Here is a 17827-nt window from a genome sequence, read left to right on the forward strand (position 1 = left end):
TTGGAACTAGCTAGTCTTTGAAGGATAGATTCTGATGTGAAACTCTGGGTCATATGCTTTTTTGTGGGATAATTTCATGGTAACTTCCTCTATTCTATGAAAATTATCCATTCAGGCTTTCTATTTATAATGGGTTCCATTTTGGTAATCTTTATTTGCCTTGGAAATTATCCATTTCATCAAGACTTTCAAATTTATTTGCCTAGAATATGCAATGTAACCTAATGACTTTTAAAACAAATTTTATTTATTGTATTTTTTTAGAGACAGGGTCTTGCTCTTTTATCCAGGCTGGAGTGCAATGGTGCAATCATAGCACACTGCAGCCTTGAACTCCTGGGCTCAAGGAATCCTTCACCTCAGTCTCCCAAGTAGCTGGGACTACAGGCACACACCACCACACCCAGCTAATTTTTTTGTTTGTTTTTGTAGAAACAGGGTCTCTGTTGTTCACACTGGTCCAAAACTCCTGGCCTCAAGCGATTCTCCTGCCTTAGACTTCCAAAGTACTGCGATTACAGGCATGAGCTACCATATCTGGCTTCCTTATGACTTTTTAAACAGCTTTATGGAAGGAAATTGATATGTAGTGAACTGCGTAAGTGTGCAGCTTGATAAGTTCTAACGTGTTTACACCTGTGAAACAGTTACCACCATCAATATGTCACCCAAAAAAGCTTCCTCATATCTCATGATAATTTCTCCCACCTTTACCTGCACTCTTCCACCCCTCTCCAGGCAACCTCTGTTCTGCCTTCTATTGCTAATTTAGTTTGCATTTTCTGGAATTTTATATAAATGGACTTATACAGAATGTTCTGTTTCAGGGGGGGTCTTGCTTCTTTTATTCAGCATAATGATTTCAACATTCATCCATGTTGTTGGATGTATAAATAATTCTTGTTTTTTTTTTTTTTTTTTTTGAGACAGAGTCTCACTCTGTTGCCAGGCTGGAGTGCAGTGGCATAACCTTGGCTCACTGGCAACCTCTGCCTCCCGGGTTCGAGTGATTCTCCTACCTCAGCCTCCCAAGTAGCTGGGACTACAGGCACGCACCACCACATCCAGTTAATTTTTGTATTTGTAGTAGAGACGGGGTTTCACTGTGTTGGCCAGGATGGTCTCAATCTCTTGACCTTGTGATCTGGCCACCTCGGGCTCCCAAAGTGCTGGGATTACAGGCGTGAGCCACCACACCCAGCTTGCTTTTGCAATAATTTTATCAGCTAAGTACCAGGTCTCTTGCCAGGTATTTGCACTACAGGAGTGTGAAATATTTACAGTTTATTGGCTTGTATTTCCTACATTGGTCCTTTTATTTTCTTTTATCATGGGCTCCGAATTTATCTATTCTTAGAAGCTTTTGCTTTCACCCCTAATCTGATGTATATATCTTATTCAATTGAGTTATTTGGTCAACTTATTTTGTAATTGGAATTGTTTTTGAACTCCTACTTTAATGAAGGTAACACTGAAGATTCATAATAGCTACTTAGTCTAATTTTATTTAGATATTCTAATCTGTTTTTGTTTCCAGTTCAATATTATACTAGTAAAATAATCTACATATCTCTATGTCCTCAAATATACTGATTTTAATTTTTTCTCATGAGAATTCTGTACAAGTTAGTCACTTAAGATATAAACAGTCTTCAGAAATGGTATAAGAGTTCCCAACCATTTTACCACAGGACTGAGGTTCTTTTCCTCCACCCTATTTTTGAAATATTGTGCCTGTTAAAATATAATTATTTAAGGCTGGGCACAGTGGCTCATGCCTGTAATCCCAGCACTTTGGGAGGCCAAGGCAGGCGGATCACCTGAGGTTAGGAGTTCAAGACCAGCCTGGCCAACATGATGAAACCCCATCTCTACTAAAAATACAAAAATTAGTCAGCCATGGTGGTGGGTGCTTGTAATCCCAGCTACTTTGGAGGCTGAGGCAGGAGAATCACTTGAGCCCAGGAGGCGGAGGTTGCAGTGAGCCAAGATCAAGCCCCTGCACTCCAACCTGGGTAACAAGAGTGAGATTCTGTCTCAAAAAAATAATAATAAAATAAAATAAAATAAATGTAATTATTTAATATCTTTAACTTACTTTCCTGTTTCTTATTAACTCTAGAAAAGCGTAACTGGCCAAGTTCAGTCACTCTAATTATCTGATGTATGTCTATAATAACAATTTATCAGCCACATAACAAAAATTCCTATCATTTCAGCAGCTACCCAATCTGAATTACCTGATTTACTCATTCAACAAATACTTACGTGCCAGAAAATGTAGGTATTGTTATTAAAGTGGAAAACAAAACATGCAAAATTTCTAGTTTTCACAAAGAATCTACATTGTAAGAGATGTAGGCCAGTTGACCAATGAACAAATGAAAAATAATGTATGGGCATCCAGTTCCTGACAAGATGGAGCAGATACACTTCTCCTTATTTCTCCCACTAAGTACAGCTGAAACCCTTAGGCATTATATATAAAACAAACAAGAAGACACTGCAAGTTGGAGGGAAAAAGGCATTTAGGACCCTCAGGATGCAGAGAAAGACCCAGAGGTGAATACCCTTGGTGTTTTTATTTTTATATTTTTGTTTCTGCCTCATATATCTTGTAGTGACAGTGGAGACTGCATGATCTGAGTGCTAGAGAAGCCTGCAACTCAAAAGTGCTGCAGTTGATTCTACCCAGGGAGTTATTTCAGTAATTTGATTTTTCAGTTATAAAATTTCTATTTGCACTTCTTTGAAAATATCTTCTAGTTTTTGCTGAGACTATTTCTTTGCTGAGACTTTTTTTGCAAACATTTAACTAAATGCTTCCTGAAGTATTTTTATGGTGACTGCTTTAAAATACTTGTCAAATAATTCCATCCAACAATAGCAGAATACATTTTTTCTTTAAATATCCACAGAACATTCACAAATAATGACTACATACTAGGCCATAAAACAAACCTAACCAAATTTTCAAGACTGAATTCGTATAGAGTATATTCTCTGTGCACAATGGAACCAAACTAAAAATAACAGACAACAGGAGAATCTCTAAACATTTGGGACTAAATGAAACAGTTCTGAATAATGCCTAAGTCAAGGAATATGTCTCAAAGGGGAAAAAAATTGAACATAGGCCTGAATAAAAATACAACTTATCATAATATATAAGACATAGCTAAAGAATGCTGACAGGGAAAGTTAGAGCTCTGACTGCTTATATTAGAAAAGAGGAATAGTCTCAAATCAATAATTAAGTTCCTACTTCAAGAAACTGAAAGATCAAGAGCAAAGCAAACCTAAGGCAGCAGAAAGAAGGAAATAACAGAGATAACAAATCAATTAAATTAACAGGATAACAACAGAGAAAATAGTTGAAACAAGAAAAGCTATTAAAGTTTATATGGTAGAACCAGAGAGCAGAACAGCAGGTTACCAGAAACTGGAGATGGTCAACAGGCACAAAGTTACAATTAGATAGGAGGAATAAACTCTGGGGTTCTATTGCACAGTAGGGTGACTGTGGTTAATGGTAAAACACTGTATATTACAAAATAGCAAGAATAGAGGCTTTTGAATATTCTTACCACAGAGAAGTCATAAATGCATGAAATGATGGATGCACTACACTGATTGGATCATAATACAACATATTTATCAAAATGTCAAATTGTACTCCATAAATATGTAAAATTACATTGTGTCAAAATAAACAAAAAATATTTTAATCGATAAAACAGGTAAGCCTCTAGCAAGACTGGCAAAGATAAAAAGAAAGACCAAATCCCCAATAACAGGAATGAGACAAGGGATGCTGCATCTGTTTGAAGGATCATAAAGGTAGATTCGAAAATTTGCACTAATAACTTTGACAACTTAGAAGAAATAAATCTCTTCTTCAAAAAGTCCAAGTGGCCGAGATGAAACAGATAGTTTGAGTAGTCTTATAATCATTAAAGAAATTGAATTCATAATCTAAAAGTTTCCAAATCTTCAGGCCCAGATGCCTTCATTGGAGAATTCTACCAGACATGTGAAGAAGAATTAGCACCAATTTTACAAAATCTGTTCCAGAAAATAGAAGAGAAAAGTGTAAGTTCCAACTCATTTTATAAGGTTAGAATTACTGTGATACCATAAGGAGACAAAGGCAGCACGAAAAAAGAAAATTACAATCTAGTATCCTTCATGAACTTAGATGCAAAAGTTCTCAACAAAATATTAGCAAATTGAACCTAGGTATTTATAAAAAGAAGTATACACCATGACTAAGGGGGATTTTTTTTTCCAATACAAAAGGTTGTTTCAATATTTAAAAATTAAACTGTATTTCATCACATCAACATATATATATATATATATAAAACAGAAATACTGTATAACCATACAATTGGCACAGAAAAAGCATTTGACAAATCCAACACCCATTCATGACAGAAACTTACAGCCCACTAGAAATAGAAACTTCCCACTTCATAAAGAATGTCTACAAAACATTCACAGATAACTTCATACTTAACAGTAAAAGACTATGTTTTAACCATAACATTGGGATCAAGGCAAGAATGTCCACTCTCATCACTCTTATTCAACATAATATTGAAAATACAAGCCAATGCAATAGGTAAAAAATGATTAAAAGCATACAGATTGTTTGTAGATTTTGTGTACACACACAAAAGAAACCAAAATACAAATTGGAGACAAACCTGCTCCTATTTGCAGATTAAATAATGGAGTGTATAGAATATTCCAAATAATCGATTACAATTTTGAATCTAGTACAAAATATAGCTAGAACTAGTAAATGAATTCAGCAAGGTTGCAAGATACAAAATTAACATGCAAATAACAATCCTATTTTTATGTACTAATAATGAACATTTGGACATTGACATTTAAAATGCAAAGCCATTTGTAATCACTGCAAAGATAATGAAATATGTAGAAGTCTGACAAACATTTACAGGATCTGTATGCTGATAAAATGCTGAAGAAAGAAATCTGAATAAATGGAGAGACATGTTTGTGGATTAGAAGATACAACATGGTAAAGATGTCGATTCTCCTTATGTTTATAGGTTTGACACAAATCCTATCAAAATCTCAGCAAAAATTTTTGTACATACAAATGTATCCTAAAATTTGCATGGAAAAGCAAAGGACTAATAACTAAATTTTGAAAAAGAATAAAGTGAGAAGAATCACCATACCTGATGTCAAGGCATACTATAAACCTACAGTGATCAAGAGAGTTGGATATTATAGAGGGACAGACATATAGTTTAATGGAGGACCTAGAAATAGATCCAAACAGAAATGCCTAATTCTTGACAAAGGTGCAGAAGTCATTGGATGGAGGAAGGATAGCTTTTTCAGACAATGTTGATAGAGCACTGAACATCCGTAAACCAAACAACAACAAACTCAAAATGGGTCATGGGCTAAAATAATACCTAAAACTTTAGACCTCTTAGAAACATCAGAGCCTAGGGCTAGGCAATGATTCTTAAAATTGACATCAAAAGCATAATTCATTAAAGGAAATGTTTATGATTTAGTATTTATCAAAATGTAAAATTTATGTTCTGAAAGACTCTGTTAAAAAGATGAAAAGATGGCTGGGGACAGTGGCTCACACCTGTAATCCCAACACTTTGGGAGGCTGAAGCTGGTGGATGACGAGGTCAGGAGATCAAGACCAGCCTGGCCAACATGGTGAAACCCCGTCTCTACAAAAATACAAAAATTAGCTGTGTGTGGTGGTGCGCACCTGTAGTCCCAGCTACTTGGGAGGCTGAGGCAGGAGAATCGCCTGAACCCGGGAGGCAGAGGTTTCAGTGAGCCAAGATCATGCCACTGCACTCCAGCCTGGCGACAAAGCGAAACTTTGTCTCAAAAAAAAAAAAAAAAAAAAGATGACAAGCTACAGATAGGGAAAAATGTTTGCAAAACAAGTCTTTGACAGAGGACTTGTAACTAGAATATAAAAAGAATTCACCAAATCTCAACCGTTAAACAGCAAACAATTTAACTAGGTATGGGCAAAAATCATGAACAAACATTTTGCTGAAGAGTGCCCAACAATGGGCAGCTATTTGTGTCATTCACTGGGCCATTTTATGCCCCAGTGAATAACATCTTCCAGGCACCCTCACTCACAAGGTTGCTTAACTTTTTTCTCTTCATTGCAAGTTTTCCCCAAACTCTTATCAGCTGAATGCAGACACTTAAAAAAAAATAACAGATAAAGAAGTTTTGTGCCGACGTGTAAAAGGTTACAACAGCAACTGTCAGGAGAGCACATAGACTGTTGGCCGGGAGCTCACAGAGTGCCAAGTAATGTGGAGGAGTCCATCATGCAGAGTTAGCTGGATCACCAGAGAATCTTCTTTCCTTAAAAAACTGAGGTTTGGATATAGGCCAGAGAGAAATCAAGGGAGCACAAGAAGACCTGTTCCACACTGGTAAGCACAGATTTGCACTTTCATTTTTAAATCATCCACTCAGTCATGACAAACTTTTTTTTTTTTTGAGACAGGGTCTTGCTCTATCGCCTAGGCTGGAGTGCAGTGTCACCATCACAGCTCAGCTCACTGCAGCCTAGACTTCCTGGGCTCAAGGGATCCTCCCACCTCAGCCTCCTGAGTAGCTGAGACCATGGGCATGTGCCACCATGCACAGCTAATTTTTTTAATTCTTGAAATTTTTTGTAGAGACAAGGTCTTGTTGTGTTGCCCAGGCTGGTCTTGAACGCCTTGGCTCAAGCCATACACTGTGGGCCTTCCAAAGTGTTGGGATTACAGGCATGAGCCACCATGCTTGGCCTGCAACAAACTTTTAATAACAACTAAGGCATTGGGCAACTGGGTTCAATCCTACCTAAAGTAACTTAACCTCTAAACATTCATCAGCAGGTGGCATATGATACTGGGTCCTGGGGAGTCTATTCACATCCTATAATCTAGCCAACGCAGTATAGCTATTAATACAATGGGAAGACTCTTACTCCTTCCTTCTTGCCCACCACTTAGGCAAGAACATGTGCTACCAGATCCTGGGAAATCTTATCATGTGTCCTATCCAGTCCTGTGGGAGCACATCTGTCTTTCTTCTGAAAGGGCATTGTAATGTTACCAGCCCCGTGTTTGGCACCAATTTGTCAAGGAAAGGCTAGCATATAGTCATGTGTCACTTAATGAAAGTGGTTATGTTTTGAGAAATGCATCATTAGACAATTCTGTCATTGTGTGAACATCACAGAGTGTACTTACACAAACTTAGGCTGTTACTCCTAGGTTACAAACCTGTAGAGCATGTTACCATACTGAATTGTAACCCAATGGTATTTGCGTATCTAAACATAGAAAAGGTACAGTAAAAATATTATTATAATCTTTTTTTGTGTGACAATGTTTTGCTTTGCCACCTAGGCTGGAGTGCAGTGGCACAATCATAGCTCACTGTAACCTTGAATTCCTGGGCTCAAGTAATTCTCCCACCTCAGCCACCCAAGTAGCTAGGACTACAGGTGCATGCCACCACACCCAGCTAACTTTTATATTTGTTAGAGATGGAGTCTCGCTGTTTCCCAGGCTAGTCTCAAACTCATGGCCTTCAGAAATCCTCCCACCTTGGCCTCCCAAAGTGCTGGTATTACAAACATGAGCCACCACACCTAGCCTGTCATTATCTTATGGGACCACTTTTGTAGATGTGGTCTGTTATTGACCAAATTATCATTGAGCGAAGTGTCATTATGCAGTGCATGACTGTATTTGATCAGAAAAGAAATAAGCCCTTTCTGGATTAAAACAGTTCAGTTCTGTATGTCTTTTCCCCACAAGATGGCATCAGAAGAGGTCATGTGACTGCAACACATATGGTGAAACATTTTGTTGCTGAGAACCTGATGTTGTTCTGCAGATAAGCAGTTTATAGCTTGCAGTTATACCTTAAATAGGGAGAAGTAGAAAGCCTCATTCCTCATCAGAGCAAACTGTCTCAGGACAGCCTCCATGGTAGGTAGGGAAGTGTGTGAGAAATGGCATTGTATCAGCTCCTCACATAACCTACCATGCACTCATGTTCTAGGTGAATTATAAGGCTTAGATCAGCTGGTGTTAAATCCTGGCATATATGGCTCATATGAAGAGATGCAAGTTGCCAGGGCAGCCATTGGTGCAGTCATTCCCCTGAAGGAAGAACTATTAAGCTGGCACAAAAGTGAGAACAGAAATGGAAAAAATAGCTTGTAAGACAGAAGATGATTTAGGTCTTATGTTCTCTGGGGGCAGAGATAATGTCTTGTTCATCTTTGATTCCTTAGCACCTGACCTAACACAATCAGGTTTACTGAATGAACGGTTATAAACACATAATTTCTTTAGAAATAAGGGAAGACTTTTATATCTGGAAATATGAATGTGAATACTTTGGTCTCTGGCACTCAGTGTCAGGAGATTTTATGTTATGTTAATAATACAAAAGAACAAGTAGAACCAGCCAATTTTCAGAATCATTCATTTATCAGGAACTCTGCTAGATGCTGAGGATACAATGGTGATCTAGTTGTTTATCTTGTCCCTCAGCCTGCCTCACACCAGCCGTTTCCTATCCTGACCCGTAAATGGGGTAGGGAGGCTACAAACATTATTTCCCAGGCTCCTACTGCCAATTGGAAGAATTGACAAAAGGGGGAAGCACAGATTAAATGTTTTAATGCTTTACTGAAACTGTAATACTATACTGTAGTTTTAATGTTGAAACTATAGCATTGTGATGGCCAGTTTTATATGTCAACTTGACCAAACCACAAAGTGCCCAGATATTTGGTCAAACATTATTCTGAGTGTTTGAATTTGAATGTGATGAATCATTGCATCAGTGGACTAGGTAAGGCAGACTGCCCCCACTAATGTGGGTGGCCCCCATCTGATTAGTTGAAGACAGGAAGAAAACAAAAAAGATGATGCTCCCTCAAGGGGTATTCCTCCTGCCCATCTTGAACTGGGACATCAGTCTTTTCTGGCCTTCAGACTCAAACTAGAACACTGGCTCTTCCTGGGTCTTGAACCTGCGGGTCTTTGGACTGGCGCTCACGCCACTGGCTCCGCTAGTTCTCTAGTTTGCAGATAGGAGAACCTAGGACTTCTCAGCCTCCATAATCATATGAACCAATTCTTGCCAATAAATAAAATATATATACAAACACATATATAGTGTGTATAATATATATATAAACCAATATTATAAATACAAATATATATGCATACACATACATACATATACATACATATGTACACACAGATCCCATCAGTTCTATTTCTCTGGAGAATCCTAATGTATGTTTAGGAAGTTTAGAAATCATGCAATGCATTTTTCTCAATTTAAGAATCCACTCAAACGAAGTAACCATATGGTTTATTACTATAATACAAATAATTTACACTAGGATTTGTCAGACTTGTGTCCCCTAGATCCCTGAAAACCTTGAAGGACCAAGCCTTGGAAACCAGCATAAAAACAGGGACTTGGATATTTCTATAAAGGATTTTGGATGATGATTCAATTTCTACTAAACAAAATACAGCAGGAGATAATATATCACAATGCCCAAGTCATTAACCATTAAAGGTGACCAGAAAAATCTTGTTATGTTTGAATTCCCGAGTTTTTGACTGATATTGTAAATATGGAAGAGATTGCTGGTGCCAGAAATCGAGTGAGAAATGTGAGTAGATCCAACAATGAAAGCATATTTCTACAATAAGGAGAAGTGATACTAACAAAAAAGGAACTGTCTTTCCACAGTTGTCACACTCATAAAGCTTCTCCCATTATGGGTTCTCTGGTGTTTGATAAGACCTGAGCTGCGACTGAAGCCCTTGCTGCATTGTTCATTTTGTTAGTGCACTTCTCCTTATTGTAGGAATAAGGTGAAGCACTTACACAAAAGTTTGCAGCAGAATAGTCATTCCAAAATACTTTTGTAGAAACAACTCCACTGAATGTATACATAATAAATACTACTTGTATAATGCTGACTAAACATTTTCTCACTTGAATTCACAAGACTAAAATTTTGACTATCATGATGAGAAGAAAAAAAAAAGATGATCTACACAGTGTGTTTAACAAAAAAGTAGATAGCCTGAGGAGTTAAATTTATGGTTAAAATAGTCATCATGAAAAACTGAGATGCTGTTACCACACAGGCGATTTGGGAATCAATGTATAAGAAGACCAAGACGTCAGACACTAATAATGGGGTTCTGAAACCATAAGTGATACTCGTTTTAAATATTTGGTGTGAATCCATTCATCAGGAGAAAGTATGAACTTAGCAGGAATAAGTTTTGCTGCAGTTTACTATACAGTGTATGCTGGGTAGTAGGGTGGGGCAGGATAGTGTCTATTGTTTTAGCAGGCATTGGTTAGGCCCAAGAGAACTAAATGGAGAGAACTAAGATATGGAGCATTAGAATATTTATCATTTTATTCTGACTTGATGACTGATTTTCACACTGTCTGAATAGGTAAGTTTTTTCTTAAAGAGTAGCAACAGGAAAACATTAAAGAATGAAATTTGGGCTGGGCATGGTGGCTCACACCTGTAATTCCAGAGCTTTGAGAGGGTGAGGCAGGAAGATTGCCCAGGATGTCGAGACCAGCCTGGGCAACACAGTGAGACCTCATATTAAAAAAAAAAAAATGCAATTCCATGGATGGCACACATTCATAATGATTTAGTGATAAGCTGTTTAAGGCATTTGCACTAGAATAGAATTCCTAGTCTGGTAAAGAAATATGGATTCTTGGCCGGGCATGGTGGCTCACGCCTATAATGCCAAGACTTTGGGAGGCTGAAGCAGGAGGATCACGAGGTCAGGAGATCGAGACTATCCTGGCTAACATGGTGAAACCCCGTCTCTACCAAAAACATAAAAAATTAGCCAGGTGTGGTGGCACACGCCTGTAGTCCTGGCTACTCAGGAGGCTGAGGCAGGAGAATCGCTTGAACCCAGGAGGCGGAGGTTGTAGTGAACTGAGATCGTGCCACTGCACTCCAGCCTGGGAGACAGTGCAAGACTCTGTCTCAAAAACAAACAAACAAAAAAATGGATTCTTTCAATCACAGTAACCCTGCCATCACCTCTGTTCTGCCTATGTACTTGGTAAGAAATACACTAGATTGAGTCACAATCTAGGTCAGAGAATTGGACACAAGCACAAATGGCCTTGGCGAGAAGTTCTTCAGAAACCTGGATAACATCAGATTTTCAGATCTATGAAGGTAATCTCACTGGTACATTCAATAAACATTTATTAGCACCTGTGGAAAAGGCACAGAGGGGGATATAAGACTTTGTGAATCTGACCAACTGTGGAGGATTCATTACAGTCCAAAGGAATGGTCAGAGAAGCAGCCCCCAAATCACAACCATCCACCCAACAGACACCACAAAGTGCTGGTTTAGGGCAAGTAGCCAGTCTAAACATCCATTTAATTCCAATGGGAGAGAACAAACCATTTCAGGTCTTACCTATTCTAGACAACTCTCCCATAGCCTCCTATCAAATATGTTTTGATTCCAAACACCTTCTAGAACTTGGAAGATAATTTGTCTAACCCAGTCTATATTTTCTAACACCTGATAATGTGTAGTGGTAAATAAAGCCCAGCCCACAATTCCTATAGTCGAGACTCCAGGGGGAGTGGCTTCAGATCAGTGACAAATGAGCACCAACTCTGGCATGTATAGCATGGGTCATTGTGATAGGATGTTTCTCCCTACGTGGCTTCTCTGATGTTGAACAAGGTAGGAAACTCGGGTGAAGGCTTTTCCACATGCATTACACTGATAGGGTTTCTCACCAGTGTGGATTTTTTGATGTTCAATGAGGCCTGTATTCTGAGTGAAACTTCTTTCACACTCATTACATTTATAAGACATGGGAGTTTCAACATTTTCCAACTGGCTTTCCATCCTACTTTTCCAGACCTCTCCCTGCTCAGGTTCCTGAACATTTTTATCCCCAGTATGGATCCTCTGATGTCTCAGGAGATGTGAACTTCGCCTAAAGGCTTTGCCACACATACTGCACTGATACGGCTTCTCCCCAGTGTGGATTCTGTGATGTTCAAGGAGGCTGCAACTCTGGCTGAAGGTCTTCCCACAGTCATCACACTCATAGGGCTTCTCCCCAGTGTGGGTTCTCTGGTGCTTGATAAGGTCTGAGCTGTGACTGAAGGCCTTACCACATTCTTCACACTCATATGGCTTCTCACCAGTGTGGACTCTCTGATGAATGACGAGGGCAGAGCTCCCAATGAAGGCCTTGCCACACTCCTCACATTCGTAGGGTTTCTCACCAGTGTGGATTCTCCTGTGTTTACTCAGGCCTGAGCTTTGAGCAAAACTCTTTCCACATTCATGGCAGATGTGCCGCCTCCCTCCTGTGGCATTTTTCTGCTTTCTTCGTAACCTGCCCTCCTGTTCACCAGCTTCTGCACATGTAGGAATCTGGACAATGTCTTCCCTCAGGTGGCACAATATCTTCCCATGCTCCTTTTCTTGAAGCTTCTCAGCTGGAGGCAAGTCCCTGCCCTTAGTCTGTTTTTCACCACCTGAAATAACAAATAACTGGCAATTGTGGGTTATGCCCTGCCATGGAAGGAAAGCTCTGTGATGAGTACCAGGGAGGCAAGAATTACAGAGGTCTATAAATGCCTGGGATAAGGATTTAAGTGCTAGAATAAGAATGGGAATAAAAGGGGAGAACAGGAGTGCTGGGGAGGAGGGAGACCTAAGAATGGGAATGGGGCCATTGGAAAGGTACACACTGGGAGTGGAGGGAGTGGGTGGAAGATGGTGAGGATCCAGGACTATGCTGGGGATATATGTGGTCGTTCTAAGTTCTAAGAATAGTAAGGCAGGGCCATGCATCTAGGATTAGATACTAAAAGAGTTGAACAGAAAGTGACATTAAATGGAGCAAGTGGAAGGATTTCTGAAATACCTTTGAGAAACAGCGATTGGGAGGCTGAGGCTGGCAGATCACTTGAGGTCAGGAGTTCAAAACCAGCCTGGTCAACATGGTGAAACCCCATCTCTATTAAAAAAACAAAAATTAGCCAGGCATGGTGGTGGGTGCCTATAAGCCCAGCTAGTCAGGAGGCTGAAGCAGGAGAATAGCTTGAATATGAGAGGTACAGGATGCAGTGAGCCAAGATTGCACCACTGCACTCCAGCCTGGGTGACAGAGTGAGACTCAATCTCAAAAAAAAAAAAAAAAAAAAAGAAAGAAAGAAAGAAATGAAACAGTGAAAGTGGAGACTCAGAAATTGGGCACTGATCAATGAAACAATAAAGACAGTTGTCTCGGCTCATATCCCAGGCAGAGGCAGGGTCCCCAAACAGAACTGGATTCAGTGCTGTGAATTTTATGCCACCAATGAGCTACGTGGCCTCAGACAAGTAAGGCAGTCTTCTCAGCCTCTGCACCCTCATCTCTGAGGTCAGGGTCTATAGTCAATGTCTAAGAACACCTCTAATTCTCACAATCTATGGTCCCAAGGCCCATTTTCTAAAGAGGCCCGCCAACTTTCCTCTTCAGTCAGGGATAGGATCAGGAAGGAGTACATCATCATTTACTGGGCATCTCCTATGAGGCAAACCTGTACTTGGGACTGTATTGTCTTCAACCCATTTAACTCAACTAGAATACTGGCAGGGAGAGGAGAAAGCAAGGTCAGAAGGGATAAGCAGGCTGGGTGCAGTAGCTCATGCTCATGCCTGTAATTCCAGCATTTTGAGGGGCCAAGGCAAGAAGATTGCTTGAGCCCTGGAGTTTGAGACCAGCCTGGGCAACATGGCAAAATTCCATCTCGACAAAAAATAAAAATTAAAAAATTAGCCAAGCGTGGTGGTGCATGCCTTTAGTCCCAGCGGTTTGGGAGGCTGTGGTAAGAGGATCACTTTAGCCCAAAAAGTTGAGGCTGCAGTGAGCCATGATTGTTCCACTGCACTCTATCCCGAGTGACTGAGCAAGACCCTATCTCTCAAAAACAACAAAAAAGAAGGAGTAAGGAGCTAGTCAGTAACAGGTTTTCAGAAATGGTGATTGTGAATCCAAACACAATAGGGCTCAACAGCTTCCAACAACTCAACAGGTTCTAATGCACAAACAATGCCAAGAAACCTTAACAGAAATTAGTGTCCTTTAGTCTTACCCAGGGAGACCAGGCTGCCATGGTTCTCCTGCTTTTCATCTCTACAGAGATTCCCCTGAGATGAATCCTGCTGTGTCCATTCAGGGGTGACGGTCAGGGCCACATCTTCCACTTTCAACAACCCCTAAAACAATAGGTAATCCCATTGAAGAAGGGGCTGACCAAACTGGTGGAGTAGGGAAGATCTGGGAAGCACCCCCAATCCCCATCCCTGTCAAGAGCTAGTAATAAACAGGAAAAGCCTCTTAAGTGGGCACCTAAATAAAGTTAATGATAACCTCAAGATAGATGAGAAAATGCAGATCCCATTTGAGATCTGTATGGAGGATCTAGGATGGGAGTATAGGCGAATGGGGAGTAAGGAGTCTTCACAGGAAGCTCAACAGTAGTGAGGGGCACTGAGGGAGGGATAGGGGCTCCAGCTCACCTGGGACTCTGGAGTAAGCCTAGAAGCTACCACTGTATCTTCTCTGCAGCACCCTCCATGGGCAAGCACAGGGACCTGGAGAACTAAGAAGGAAAGAAGCTGTGTATGAGATGTACCCTGGCATTCAGCCTCCCTGCCTTGTGGAATCTAAGTTAAATAACTGGATTAATAGATTCCTGTCTCACGTGATTGAGCCCAGGAGTCTGAAGCTGCAATGAGCTGTGATTGGGCCACTGCACTCTAGCCTGGGCAACAAACTAAGACCCTGTCTCTCTAAATAAATAAATTCCTGCCAAACAAGTTTATACAGAGTGTGCTCCTTTCCAAAATTCTTTGTCCCTACCTGCTGCAATCCTATAGCTAAACATACCTGTTGTGCTCTGCAGATACATGAAAACAATGCAAAAAGGCAGGATCCCTGTTAGCAGTTGTGAAATAAAAAGAACATAAAAATAAAAAAGTTTTCCATTTGAAGATCCTTTGAATTTTGCTAGATATAGGAGGAAAAATCAGATTTTGGGCGAGTATGTCCTTAGTAGCTGTTAAGGTGCTTTTCACTTTGGATTTGAAAAGCTAAGAGGAGTCAGATGAAGCTGGGCTATGAAAAGCAGAGTAAGGGTCTGGCTTTACAGGAAAGTAAAGAACTTCAGGTTTCCTTATTATTCCTTATATAACTTCAGGAAGCACATATATTCCTCATATATTCCTTATATAACTTCAGGAAGCAAATTTTTAAAGGGGCACAAAACAGGTGGTTTAGGCTAGAACCTCTGTTGAAAAATAAAGATCTCATGTTGGCTAGAATATCCCAGTGATGTGTGTCTTGGGAACTTGTACATGTGTTTAAGACACATGAAAGGACATCTCAGAACATACAGCCATTTCCTATGCAGTGAATTTCATATTACTTTAATAACAGACCCAGGATTTAGAAGATTTATACCCTTTAATTTGCAATAGTCCTATAATTTATGAGATTGGCTGGTTGGCTTTACAAATTCTGTTTACTTTCTGCATAGGACTTCCCACTGTCATACGAATTGTATTATTAATGTGTTTATTTGCCATCTTCCCCACTTAAATGTAAGCTCCACTGGAATAAGAACAGTCTCACTGACTGTTCCATCCCCAGAGCTAACTGGCCACCACACTGGAGGCCTCCATAATTACAAGTTAAACAAAGAAGAACAAAGACAAATAGCTGGTATACACAATGTGGTAGCTTACACTATAATCCCAGCACCTTGGGGGGCCGAGGCAAGAGGATCACTTGAGCCCAAGAGTTTGAGACCAGCCTGGGCAACATGGTGAGACCTCATATCCACAAAAATTTTTTTAAAAAATTAGCCAGGCATGGTGGTGCACACCTATAGTCCTAGCTACTCAGGAGGCTGAGGTGAGAGGATCGTTTGAGCCCAGGAGGTGGAGGCTGCAGTGAGCTGAGATCATGCCACTACACTCCAGCCTTGGTGAAACAGCAAGACCTGTCTCAAGAAAACAAAAACCAACACAACAAAATAAAATCCAAACAAGAACCAATTCTTTCCAAACCTAAGTTTTACTAATATCTTATATACTATGTCCAGTCTTGGTCGAAAAAGTTTTCCATCATTATGTTGGAAATACTCCTTTTAGTCTCAGTCTTAAATGAGAGTTGATCTGTCATGGGCATATACACCACCTATCAATGAATTTTGTTGGCTATCCTTAAATGAAATTGGATGAAGTCTGCAGAATTCATACTGCCTAGAAAATAATCCTTACCTCTGTCTTGTAAGGGCTGGCATCCCAGAGATTCATGCTTGAGCAGAGCCTTCATTAGCTGAAATTGGCTACTTTGTGACTCTGGGGCTGGTGTCAACAATGCCATCTTGCAACAGAGCAGTTCTTGCCCCTGGTCAACACCTGAAACCTAGAAATCATTTGTTCTTATTTTCATTTATTCATCAAACACTTCCATAGAATTACCTAGGTGGCTGGCACTATTTCCAAGATCATTATAAATGTTAACTCATTTAATACAGAAAACAACAATCTTATAAGGGAGGTATTATTATACTCATTTTACTGATAGGGAAATGAAGGCATAGCCAGTTTAAGCAGCTAACAAATGGCAATGCTAGGATGGGAGCTCAGGTAGAATGATGCCAAAGCACATGTTCTTACCATTACTCTATGCTACTTCATATATACATTTGTGTTTTATGAAAACCCATTGGAAACTGGTGCAAAATTCTCAGAGAATATTGATACCTTTTATTATCTGAAAAGGCGATTACAATCTCTAGTTTACAGCATTTGGGGGACCCAAATAACTTCATAGTATGTGAAATCACCTAACATGGCCTGGCATATGATATGTCCTCATTAAATGCAGGTTTACTTCCAGACATTTACAGTATTATAAAATTACAGTTTTCAAGTTACTTTCTCATGTGCAGCTCAGAATTTCCCACATCCTTTATAAAGAACGAAGGTAAGAGACTTGCACTGACTTTCCACTGTTACAGGGCTTGGGTGCAATAGACCCGAGTCAAGAACCTTGGTATCCAGCTCACCATTTAGAAGGCTCTGGCCACACAGGTCCTCTGAGGGTGTGTGCACAGGGACACAGGATGATGCAAAGAGGACACAGTCTCATAAAACAGGGAAGAACATAGAGGTAAAAGTAGGCCCATTTTCTACCATAGGTTCATAACCAGTGGTCCATGAACTCCTTCCCACGGAGTCCATGAACTTGAACAGGACAAAAACTAATCTTATTTTTAACTGGTCTTTAAGAGAAAGTTAGTATTTCCTTCAATTATGAATGGAAGCAACAAATCAAAGTAGCATAAGCAGTACCCAGGACTTTGTCACCAATAGAACCTGTAGATGTTTTTACATCACATTACAACCAGGCAAATAGATACTTATCACTGCTTTGTAATTGCCAGTTATAAGCCCTGTCCCTAGGTCTTATTTAGTGTACTAATTTAAAAAAACACATATATGACTTTAATACAAATTTAATACTTTGCTAACTGTATGTTGATATGATTGTGTTCTTTTGTAACCCTTAATGGTTTATGTATTTAAAAAAAAGTATTCTGAGAAGGAGTCCGGGGACTTCACCTTACTGCCAAGGAGGTTCACGGTACAAAAAGAGATGGAGAACTCCTGGA

The 17827-nt window shown here is 39.8% G+C and overlaps 1 protein-coding gene across 6 annotated transcripts in view; it reads right to left on the minus strand.

Annotated features, from left to right (window-relative positions):
• Positions 1–1009: 1009 nt before the first annotated feature.
• LOC105491616 (zinc finger with KRAB and SCAN domains 3) overlaps positions 1010–17827 on the minus strand; it is a 31339-nt gene continuing 14521 nt past the window's right edge. For 5 of the 6 annotated variants that reach the window (XM_071097422.1, XM_071097421.1, XM_071097420.1 and 2 more), the window contains 5 exons: positions 16428–16575; positions 14664–14746; positions 14237–14360; positions 13024–13116; positions 1010–12631 (listed from right to left, as the gene is read on the minus strand). In XM_071097422.1, the coding sequence (XP_070953523.1) occupies positions 11772–12631; positions 13024–13116; positions 14237–14360; positions 14664–14746; positions 16428–16575 (1308 nt within the window). In that variant the 3' untranslated portion in view covers positions 1010–11771. The remainder of the gene's footprint in view (positions 12632–13023; positions 13117–14236; positions 14361–14663; positions 14747–16427; positions 16576–17827) is intronic. The other variant, XM_024795972.2, reaches the window with a different exon arrangement.

This window comes from Macaca nemestrina, chromosome 5 (genome assembly GCF_043159975.1).
Source record: "Macaca nemestrina isolate mMacNem1 chromosome 5, mMacNem.hap1, whole genome shotgun sequence".
In the NCBI taxonomy this organism is placed as follows: Eukaryota; Metazoa; Chordata; class Mammalia; order Primates; family Cercopithecidae; genus Macaca; species Macaca nemestrina.